General features: G+C 40.2%; 1 protein-coding gene and 1 long non-coding RNA gene across 2 annotated transcripts in view; both read left to right on the top strand.

Annotated features, from left to right (window-relative positions):
• Window positions 1-3,179: 3,179 nt before the first annotated feature.
• On the top strand, window positions 3,180-9,861 carry LOC104429028. The gene is made up of 4 exons (XR_722252.3): window positions 3,180-4,383; window positions 4,484-4,740; window positions 7,435-7,508; window positions 9,235-9,861. It is a non-coding gene; the product is annotated as an uncharacterized LOC104429028 (long non-coding RNA).
• Window positions 9,862-11,572: 1,711 nt separating this feature from the next.
• LOC104429030 (cytochrome P450 82A4-like) overlaps window positions 11,573-12,049 on the top strand; it is a gene marked incomplete at its 3' end in the record, with an annotated part of 629 nt that continues 152 nt past the window's right edge. Inside the window, exons 1-2 of the mRNA XM_039315611.1 lie at window positions 11,573-11,909; window positions 11,966-12,049. The exon at window positions 11,966-12,049 is cut by the window's right edge and continues 152 nt beyond it. Coding sequence (XP_039171545.1) covers window positions 11,573-11,909; window positions 11,966-12,049 — 421 coding nt within the window. The remainder of the gene's footprint in view (window positions 11,910-11,965) is intronic.

Raw genomic sequence — 12,049 nt, 5'->3', positions numbered from 1 at the left:
CCTTGTGAGAGGCACGTCTACCTTAAAGTAATTAGATTCTCTTTGAGTTTGGGTTCCCTGAAGGTAACTTGCCGGTTCGGTATTTGGAAGTTTCTATTATTACCTCGAGACTAAAAAAGGCCGACTATTGCACTCTCGTTAGCAGAATCACAGCAAGGGTTCAATCTTAGACTCATTGCTTCCTTTCTCTAGCTGGATGTCTACACCTTATTAGGTTAGTTCTTCATGTTATCCGAGCCTATTGAGCGAGTGTTTTTATGCTTCCTATAGCTGTGTTGGACCAGATTGAAAAAATCCTCAGACAATTCCTGTGAAAAGGCCCAGAATTGGGTAGAGGAGGTGCCAAGGTGGTCTGGGAGGATGTGTGTTTTCCTAAGAAGGAAGGAGGACTTGGTATCAGGAGACTCTGAGATTGCAACAGGGCAGCCATGTTGAAGCAAATTTGGCTCCTATTCTCGGATAAAGAGGCCTTGTGGTGCAAATGGATTCACTCCACGTTTTTAAAGGATAAGAACTTTTGGGTCGCCAAGAAGCCAACTATTTGCTCCTGGGCTTGGAAGAAACTCTTAAGTCTCAGGAGTTAATTTTGGAATGCCTTCTCCTGGAGGATTGGTGATGGCCGCTCGGTATTGCTTTGGTTTGACAACTGGCACCTAAGGGGAAGGCTGAATTTAATATTCTCATACTTGCTTATTTAGAGCTTAGGGCTTTCGAGGCAGGCTTCAGTTGCAGATCTCTTTTCCGATGCTGGGCAGGCTCTCAGGATAGTCCTTGAGACGTGGGATCATCCCCTTTCGATCCTCTCCTAAGAAGAAGACTGATGTTGCTGGAGGGAAGACCCGTCGGGCCGGTTCATGATGGCGTCCGCTTGGGAAACCATCAGGCGAAAGCAGTCCATTGTCTACTGGCATGCTTTTATCTGAACAACACAATCACGGCAAGGTATCAGCTTAACCTTTGGCTTGTTGCCAGACGCAGGCTACCCACCCAAGCTCTACTTTTATCCTATGGTAGAATTGATAGGGATTCTTGTGCTTTTTGCAATAGAATGCCTGATTCTATTGATTACATATTTTTTGATTGTCCTGTCATGGCTGGTATTGCTTTCTTTTGGGTGGCTAGATGCAATTTACCTTGGCAAAACAGATCTTGGGGAGAAAACCTTCGTTGGGCTTCATCCTTCTTGATGGGCAAGGATTTCTTTAAAAGCATTGTTCGCTTTTCCTTTGGTGCTCTTTGTCATATCATTTGGAAGAACAATATTAACATCCTTTTCAGGGATCAACCCCTCACCGTCCCGGCGATGAAGAACCATATGTTTAAGGTGGTGAGAGATAAGGCTAGCACCTTCAGAAATGTGGAGGACAACTTCAGGAATAGAAAGCTGCAAAGAAGTTGGGGCATCGATCCCATTATCTTCACGGGGGTCCTTAAATGACCCATCTTATTATTGATGCTTGAGGAAGTCCTCTCCTCCTTTGCCGAGGGGTTGTGTCTAGCCGGTTGTATTTCCGCCGTGCTTGCTTTTGTTGTTGTTCTCCTGGTCCTTGTATTTGGACGTCGTGGCTGCGGCTTTACATCAAGGCATCCTTTCACTCATAATGTTTTCTCATCTTGAGTGCAAGTTTTTGATGCCGTGATCTTTTGTACATTTGACATTTTTTCTATATATTTATTGCTTTTACCAAAAAATATATATAAAAAAAGCTGATAACCTCAACGACCTATTTCTAGAATAGTTTCTATTTTTAAAATATTTTAATAAAAAATTCGACTTTGTTTAAAAATATTTTTAATTCCGAAAATGGGGGCCCAGGTTGGGCTTAAAGGCCCAATATGAATAATTTCAGATGTGGTTTTGCTGGTCTGAGCCATGGAGCCAATTCGAGCCATCTATATTCGGCCCATTTAAAAACAACGCCAAATGAAGACCACTCAGCCCATATCGAACTAAACCGAAAACTGGTCCAAATCCACTTCAGTCCAAACTCACATAAACCAATCAAGCCCAAACCCATTAAACTCACCTAAGCCCATGAAAACGGAGACAAGCCTATGGAGGCATTTCATGCAAAGAGGTCCCGATTCCATTATACAATAAGATGCAAGCGATTTTCACGGCCAAGATGCAAAGAATGCTGGAGGCCGAAGCAGGAGGAGGCGGCGGTGGAGGAAGCACCTAGAAGAGCAAGAAAGCATCTTCTTCCCAGTTGTCTTCTGACGAGGACGACGATGATGCGGACGGTGAGGGCGAGAAGGGAAAGAAAAAGAAGAAGGCTAAGGGCAACACTGGCACGAGCAAACAGCAGTAGCGAAAGCAGCAACCAAGCGAGGAAGATATTGGAGGAGCTCATGAAGCAACAGGACACGGATGGAGGCGTAGTGGGGGGAGGTAGACGAGGCGCAAATTTGATTGGATAAAAGGGGCGATTCGCCATCTAATTTCATAAAAGCACGTTTTTACACAAATGAGTATTCCGCTCCGTTTTGAGCCGGAACTCATGGTGGGACCCGCAGCTGCAACGTGGGCCCACCAAACAGCCAAGGCAGATAGAACGGTGAAGGAGTGGATGGGAAAAGGGGGGCTCTCGAAAATGAATGCGTTTGGTTCGGTTTTTGGTAATGATCTTTTAGATTCTTTGAAATGTAAGTATTATTTGGTAAAATGTATTTTAAAAATACATTAAAAAGAAACTTTATTAAATGTCATTTGGTAAAAATTACACTTTGTAAAGGATTTTTGTTATTTTTTTCATTATAGAAAGCCTCAAATTATTTACCGATGGAATTTAACTGCTATCGGTGAGCCAAATTAGCCAATAGAGATTGCCTAAGGTCGCCTCACCTTAGGCCACTTGTCGATGGCACGTCAGCAGCACGACATGCCAGTTGTTCATCGGTGATTGAGGCTAAGTTAGGATTTTCAAAGATATTTTTCAAAATTATGAAGTTGAGTGAGGGCAAAGTTGGAAGAAAAAAAATTATTTGCATTTCCGAAATGTAGGATTCCCAAATATCTCTAAACCTAGCTTCGGCTAAAACCTTTAAAGAGCTTCAGAGATGCAATTGCATCTCTTCAACGAAAAACCAAAAAATTTGTTAAACAATATTTGTATTTGTCGAAGGGGTTATGTGGCCCCAAAGAGTTTTGCAAATGCTGAACCAAATGAACCCGTAGTATGAGAAGTGCAAATGCCACTTTACATGACTCATTTGTGGATCGAATGAAAAATTCATTGGCGACATGCTTTCATAGTATGTGGGACATGATAAAAGGGTCCCTATTTTGCTAGAATTTAGAATGTAACTTTTGCATTGTTGTATTTAAAGAGAGCTTGGATGTGAGGGACAAACATCCATGAAGAAATTGTTGGGAGCGCACAGTAAAAGTCCAATATATTTACCTCGGGAGATCGCTAAGAGGGAGCCTAAGTTTGAGCCTGTTAATATATTTGGTTGAACTCATATTTATTTAAAAGTTTAAGCTAATAAGTTAAAGGCCAACTAGAATATATTAATTGCTCAACACTTATCAATTCTGCAATGTAGAATTTCTCTAATACAACTCACTCACATATGCATCTTAACAATCTCTTTCTCACGTGTGAGCTTAGTGTTAGGTCTACCCCCCTTAATTCAAGTATCTTTTTGACCCAACTTCATCCTCATGGGCTTGCGTTACTACACACAACGTCCACCTGCCTAGAAGGCGCAATTATCGGCTTTGATATCATTTATTAGGAGCGTGCAACACCTGAGGAGATCGCCAAGAGAGATTTTAAGTTCAAGCGCATTTTTTTTTGGCGAAATAAACGACTACTATTAAGTTACTTGGCCAAGTTTGGGGTAAATACATCAAAAGCATCAACGCATAATAGATCAAATAGAGCAGGCGAAGGGCTAGATAACCAATTCGATGAAAGAGAGCTATATCTTCGGGCTTTCGCAAGCCAATCGGCTGGTTTATTCGCATCTCTGCTGCAATGGGCTGGAGAAAGGCCCGGAAATTCCTTCATTTTTGCCCTGGCCCGGTCCACAACAGTCTTCACTTCCCAACATATCTCCTTCGAACTGTTGATGGCTTGCACATGTGGAAGATAGTCGGATTGTACTTGCAGAGTTAGATTAGTTCAGTTCGAAAGAAAATCTAGGGTTTCAAGGAAGGCCAGAGCTTCTGCCTGTTGTGTCGATGAAGCCGCTACCATTTTGACGAAGCTGTCGATGAGACGACCCCTAAAGTCTAGGAAAATATAGGCTATAGCTCCCCTGTTTTCATCCGCTCCCCTGCACTCTCCGAATTTTGGATCAGTTGCTTCGTTTGGGGGAAATGATGCATGAGTTTGTTCTTCAGCGCATTTGGAGTTGACGGTTTCCATTTTTGAGGTTGGGTCGCTTTGTCTTGCTCTCCTCTTGATTTACAGTTCCATGCGGTGTAGTTTTCGTGCAAGGCCATAGCCTTGAGTAGTGTTTGTTGCTGTTGCAGGGGGCGATGGCTGAAAATCCACTGATTCCGGTCCTTCCAGATGCTCCAGAGGGTTGCTGCTGTTAGGTTAAACTTGATGGTCTTTCTTTGGTTGGATTTTGCCATGTATAGCCAATCATCTAGCTGAGTTAACCCTATTCGTGAAATTTTTATTTGCAAGGGAGCTGTTTTCCATATTCGATCTGTCCAAGAGCAGAGCAAGAGAGTGTGTTCGATGGTTTCAACTTCCTGTTTGCAAATAGGGCATAACGGGTTAGGTATTATCTTGCTCGTGTACAAGTTCTCCATTGTGGGTAAAGCTATTTGACATGCGTTCCATAAGAATAGTTTAACCTTGGGGAGAATTTCAGAGTACCAGATATATTTCCATAGTTCTGGTTTAGTCTGATGCGATGAAGTTGCTGTTGCTGAATGTTTGCTGGTAGGGATTTCTCTTGTGGTGAAGTAGCCACTTTTAACTGTATATGACCATGATTTGTTTTTGATCCAGACCAATCTAGCTTCTTCAGTGGGCAATCTGATAGGGGTAGCAAGTATTTCTCTTACTCTTTGTTCCTCAAATAGTGACTCGACCATCGGCACGTTCCATTTTCCAGTTTCTTGGTTAATTAAATTAGCCACCTGATCTGGTTCTCCACTTGTTGCTAGGCCCCCAATAGGTCCGCTCTTCAATCATTTATCCCCTCTAATCGAAATTCCTTTTCCATTCCCAACTGAGTACATAGTATGCTGAGATATAAAATCTCTTCCTAGTATAATACTTTGCCATCCCCACGAAGGTCTAGAACCTTTTCCAGCTTTCCAAAAGTCACACTGTGAATAATAGAGACCTTTCATTACTCGGCTTAAGAGGGATTGAGGATGCTGTGAAATGTGCCAGGCTTGCTTGCCTAGCATCGCCTTATTAAAAGCAGTCAAATCTTTGAAGCCAAGACCCCACTCATCCTTTCTAAGTTTCAGGTTTTCCCATTTTTTCCAATGAACCTCAGCACTTTTATTGCTATTCCTCCATCATAAATTAGCAATTTTCATCTCAATAGCTTTGCAAACTGAAATAGGGATTTTAAAGATGGACATAGCATATTGAGGAATAGATTGTACCATTGACTTAATTAATATTTCCTTACCCGCTTTTGAAAACAAGTTTTCCTTTCAACTTTCCAGCTTCATGTTAACTTTGGCTAGAATTCAAGCGAACATATCTTTATTTGAAACCCCCCAGTCTGAAGGAATTCCTAAGTACTTCCTCAATTTTGCAATTTTTGGAACTCTTAATTCTGAAGCCATATTCCTCCTCAAACTAATTGGACAGCTTTTGCTGAAATAAATTCCTGATTTGTTAAGGTTAATAGCCTGACCTGATGCAAAACAATATTGATGAAGGATGGTCGCTAGATTTTGACATTCCAATGTTGTTCTATCAAGAAAGAAAATGGAGTCATCCGCAAATAGCAAGTGTGATAGAGTTGGACAACTGCTATTCATTCTAATTCCTCAAAGTGTGCCATCGGCTATTGCTTGTTTCATCTGTTAGATAACACATTGGCCACAATAATTTATAGATAGGGGGATAGTGGGTCATCTTGTCTAATCCCACGTGTGGGTTTGAAGGATGGTAGAGGTTCTCCATTAAAGTTGACCCTGAATAAGACCGTTGAAACACACGGCATCACCCATTGAACCCACTGATCACAGAATCCCATCTTAATTAAACATGCTCTAAGGAAATCACATTCAATTTGATCATATGCCTTCTGCATATCAAGCTTTAAAACAGCTTGGAACTTCCTCTTCCTTTCACGGGTCCACAATCTGTGAAGGACTTCTTGCACTATCAAGATGTTATCCTGAATCTGTCTTCCCCCCACAAAAACACTTTGTTCCTCAGTGATAAGATTTGGAAGCAAATGTTTGAGTCTATTTGTCATCAGTTTGGAAATGATTTTATATATGAAATTACATAGGTTGATGGGGCGATATTGCTCAAGCTTTTCTGGATTAAGGATTTTAGGAACAAGGGTAATTAGTGTTCTGTTCATATCAGGATTTAGATAACCAGATGTGAAAAAATTCTGAGTTTCCCGTAAAATGTCCTGGCTTATATATCCGACCAATGAGTTCGGAAGAAGAGTCTATGTAGCCCATCTGGTCATAGAGCTTTAGAAGCTCCTAACTGTTGCATAGCATTAGTTATCTCCTCCAAAATGACAGATACGACTAACTGTTGGTTCATGATATCATCCACTAATTTTGGAATATGTTGTAGAATAGGCTGGAAGTCTCGATATCCCACTGATTGATATAGCTTTTTGAAGTATTGTTCCGTCAATTCCTTTAAGTGCATTTCATCTCTTACCCAAACATCTTCTTCGGTTTTCAGCAAAGAGATTCTGTTTCTGGTTCACCTTTGAATAGTGGTAGCGTGGAAGAACTTTGTATTTCTATCACCCCATTTTAGCCAACTGATTCGGGAACGCATTCCCCAATACATCTCCTCTTGTCACCACAATTCTCTATTTCTTGTGTTATCTTCTTTGCTGCCTCACTTTCTTGAGATACTCCCTTGCTATTCATCCGATCTTGTAATTCATTTTTCAGCCATTCAATTCTCTTTTTAGCATTAGAAAATCTATTTTTACTCCATTGCATCAGCTTGTATGTCACAATTTGTAGTTTCTCCACCACATTTAATTGTTGGGAGTCAGCTTCAGCCCATGTTTCTTTAACTAGCTGTGCACATTCCTCATTTTCTGCCCAGAATGCTTCATATTTGAATATCTTTCCCTTCCTTTTCTTTTGTGGATCAAGTGATAATACAATAGGGCTGTGATCAGACCCTATAGCTGGTAGTGCTAAACATTATGCAGTAGGATATGCTAATCTCCATTCCGAGTTACATAGAGCTCTATCAAGTCTTAACCAAATTTTCTCATTCTTTGTTGTTTGTCCAGGTGAATGCACACCCTTTACATTCCAAGTCCATTAAGGAGCATTGGTGTAGGAAGTCTCTGAAAGCTGAGAGTCGGTAAGATTCAGCTCTTTTTTTCCCCACTTTTTCCCATTGATATAAAATTTCATTAAAATCCCCATACACAGCCAAGGTAGATGATAATATATGATGTCCCTGTAAATAGCCTCCCATAACAATACTCTTTATTGAAATACATTTGGAGCATGTAGAAATGTAATGTGCATTCTCTGTCTAGTTTCTGAAATTTGACATTAAGCATTAATAACATTAGCCAAGAAAGAGTCAATAGATAATAGCACTTGATCATCCCAGAAAATGGCTAGTCCCCCTACTATTTCTTCTGGATTCACTAAAAAACTATTATGAAATTTCAGCCTCCTCTTTAAACGAAGCACCTTTTGCTCTTGATTTTTAGTTTTCATAATAAAGATAATATTTGGCATTTCTTCAGTCACTAGGACTCTTAGTGCTTGAATTATCAAGGGTGTGCCCAACCCTTGACAATTCCAGCTTAACACCTTCATGGATAATCCGACGGCTTATTAGGACTAAGCACCAAAGCCCATTGATTTGACTTATCTACCACTTTTATGGGGGTCTTCACTAGTTGTGTGCTCTCTATGATTGATACTTTTGATGTTTGAGCACCATAATGGCAAAATCTTTTCCCTTTTTTTTGAGGCAGATAGCTTAGTACTTTTTGATTTGTGTTTGACCAACCCCTTGTCACCTGCTGGGTTTTCATGCGTTTCCACCTCCGCTTCCTTCCGCTATTCCTCATAGAGGACCATAAGGGATTCATCATCTAAGTAGCAACTTCCTCTCTTCTGGGGGCCTTTATCTTCCTTAATTACTAGTGCAAGGGAAGGAGGAGGTAGGCTGTTTTCCTTTTGAGTTTTTGGACATTCTGCTGCGTTCTGCTCACAAATTTGGGTCTCGGGCACAATCTCTTCTTCTTCGTGGAGGATATCCTATTTTCCATAGAAGATTTTCCTGTATGGGCTGAGTTCCCATGCTTCCGCTTTTAACCAATGCCCGAATCTTCCTGCTAAGTTTTCAACAAGCCCTGAGTTCTCATAAGGTATTTCTTTAGAGAATATGGCATAATGGCCAATTTTTCCACATGAATAACAGTAGTGCGGAAGTCTCTCGTATTTAAATTCTACCCATAGCCACTTGCTATCTAGATTTATAATAACTCCTGTTTTGAGAGGATTTTCCAGATTTAGCTTTACTTTTGCCTTGCCAATCTTGTAGTTACTATTCCCTTTTGCTTCTAACTTCACCTCAATTACTTCTCTAAGTTTCAAGGCAATATCCCTAACAACACCAGTTGTAACTCTCCCAAAGGGAAGTCCAAAAAGGTTCACCCAAAAGGCACAATGATTGAATTCATAGCAAATTTCAGGGGTGTCTGGATCGCATTGCTGTAAAACTAATAGATTATTAGAGAAAGACCATGGTCCAGAGTCTAACACTCTTTGTTTTCTAGCTTCTGATTCGAAAGAGAATGAGAAATAACCAGGCTTTATTTGTGCACAGGTAAAATTTTCAGTCCTCCAAGCTCTCTTCATAGCATTAACAAAGACTGTATAGTTCACGTTCGGCTTAGAGAAAAATTTCCCGAACAGAGTTTTCCGGCATTCTATTAGATTCTCAGCAGAAATATCACCTGTTACATCAATTACATCTTCTTCGGACCATAGCTTGCCTAGACTCTTGCAAAGAGCAGCCACCCTCCTTTCTTCCTAGTACTTATTTGCCATCTCTTGTTCTGCAGGTTGGGTAGAACCAGGAAAAACAAGCTATGCCTTACAGTTGAAGGGAGCGCTGAATCAGTGGTTGGGTGAATCACGATTGGGTATACAGAAGGATTTAGGGTTTCTTATCAGCATTTACATCAGAATAATCGAGCATGTGGTGAAAGAAATGGTGGTAGAACAGATCCTCCGCATTAAAATCAGAAGCTACGTGGCTGGGATGATCTGATCGAAATGTGGGGTGAAGGAATCGGTGTATTAGGGTTAGCCATTTATGATGGAATGGGGCATCTGCATTGATGAGGCTGGGGTGAAGTGAAAGAAACTTGTGGAAAAGAAATGGTGGATTAGGGTTAAATATTGATGATGAATCGAAGCTTACCCTGAAGGTAGAGGATCACTATGCAGATAGTAGAGGGGAATCTCCATAGTCGGAGAGAGAGCTATTCTGCGTCCACCATTAAGTCCAAGCCCATTAATATATCCAATTAGATCATCTTTTACCAAAAAACTTAAACTAATGAGTTATAGGCCAATTAACATATATTTATTACACCGCACCATACCAATTCTCCAATGTGGGATTTCACTAACACATTTTACTTGCACGTGCATCCTAACAGAAATGTCCTTATCTACATTGTTTCTCAAAGTGTATATACTTTAATATATAATAAAAAAATCAGTCTTGTATTAATTAAGTTTCCCTTTTTAAGCATTTGAGTATATTTAGCTCGAGAGTTTGCCATGTTTTCCTCTATTAAAGTTACTGTTTTTTTTTATCATCTACTTTTGTACACGTATAGTTAGTAAATTAAGTAACTAATGGTAAACTTACCATTTTGAACTTAACCAAATTGCAATGTTATAGTGATTTTTCTTACAAAACGTACACATTTCATTCTGAATTTTGATATCTTTAGATCTACCATTACGCTAGGTCTATCTAAGTCTTTTTCAAGTTGAGTGAACTTGCAATGTTTCCATATTTTAGTGCTCAGTCTTGCAAATCAAAGGATAACTTGTCAAAATTGTCTTCTTTCGTTCTTCCCTCTTAGCAAGTAAGTTCCGCGATGTTTCTAGGCGGCTCTCACTTGGGTTTACGAAATTGCGAAAATTGCTAATGTAATGTATCTGTCTCTTTACTACTTTTATATTTCTCTTGTTGACCTAGACTTTTAAAGAATCTTTTACAGCAGCCGAGAAATTGTTCAGGTTTTATGCTTATTCATCTCGTTGTGTCCTCAGAAAAGAATGATAGAAATAGATTTTTAAATGCGTACTAGATACAACTTTGTTCTGTCCACGTTTATTGATTTTGATATTCCAAGTAGCCATCTTTTATTTAAGAATGGTATCAGAGAGCATGTGCATATTTACATTGTTTTGTCGAGCCGTGAACACCTATATTCTCCTCGCCTACTCTAACTTTGGCTGCATCGATCAAGTGCATTCACAAGTCAGACTTGGTTACTTTATTGTTCTCCTTTACTTTACTTTAATGTTTTTTTTTTAAAGGAAATATTTAGAGAAGCTAACCATTTGCGCTTTGTCTTGTCTGTTACTTACATATGATATATATGAAAGATTCTAGCCCCTAAGCTTGGTAAATATAAATAGTCGTGTTCCACATCAACACTTTAGGTTTTCCATATAAGTAAAAGTCGCTTAACTCTTTTTTGCTTTCACGGAAACTTTTGCTGGTGAACGATCTCACATCAGGTGTGGTGCCGGCAAATTCCCATGATGCTGAACCACTTGCAGAATCAAGAAATGCGATCTACATTCATTTAATTTGATAAGGCAAAGAAAACAGTGGTGAGATTCAAGTAATATTTAATAGTGTCAAGCCATTGGGGCTTTCTTTCATTGGAAACCTATGACAAATTTACCCTACTCAGTCAGCCACATTGTATAATGGCTGCATAAGACTTCGCAATTACTATAAGTCATTGATTATTTAAATAAAGATGTAAGTATAGATACTAGGATGAAATATTAAGTGCGGTTGTGCATTCATTGTCATATAAAACAACTGGAAAATAATTTGTATTTAATTGTACTTGTTAATCGAAAATCGTAGGAGGGGAGATGTATAAGTCACATGCTCTTCCTTCAAAAACACTAACACAAAACTCGATGAACCTATTGCAAATGGAGTCTCTGCTTCAAAACCTGAACTTCACCCACTTGTATGGAGTGATCCTAATCCTCGTCATTCTATCAACATATGTATGGTTCAAATCAAGCTCATCTCGCAAGCTCAAAACACCACCAGAAGTTGTAGGTGCATGGCCCATCATAGGGCATTTGCCCATACTAGCAAAATCCCATCTTCCTCACAAGACACTGGCGTCCATGGCCGATGAGTATGGACCGGTCTTCACCATCAGGCTTGGGTTGTTCCTGGCCATAGTGGTTAGTAGTTCTGAGATAGCCAAAGAATGTTACACAAAACATGACCTTGCCCTTGCATCTCGTCCGAAGCTATTAGCCACTGAAGTTTTGGGCTTCAATTATGCCTTTTTTGTGTTGGATCCTTACGGTCTGTATTGGCGTGAAGTGAGGAAAATCGCCACCTTGGAGTTGCTCTCTAACCGGAGGATTGAGTCATTGCTCAAAGCTATAGTGGCGTCGGCGACGGATATTGCCATTACAGTGGCGTTGCCGCAGCCGATGAGGAAGAGGAGAGGAGGTGCCACCATGCCCTGAGGGAATTCTTCCAATTCCTGGGGACGTTCACCGTGGCAGATGCTCTTCCATTCTTGAGATGGTTGGACTTGGGTGGCCAAGAGAAGTCCATGAAGAGGACCGCCAAAGAGTTGGACACAATCA

The sequence above is a fragment of the Eucalyptus grandis genome, chromosome 6 (genome assembly GCF_016545825.1).
Source record: "Eucalyptus grandis isolate ANBG69807.140 chromosome 6, ASM1654582v1, whole genome shotgun sequence".
Taxonomy (NCBI): domain Eukaryota; kingdom Viridiplantae; phylum Streptophyta; class Magnoliopsida; order Myrtales; family Myrtaceae; genus Eucalyptus; species Eucalyptus grandis.
The sequence above is the reverse complement of the archived record's forward strand: the minus strand, read 5'-3'. Positions and strand labels throughout refer to the sequence as shown.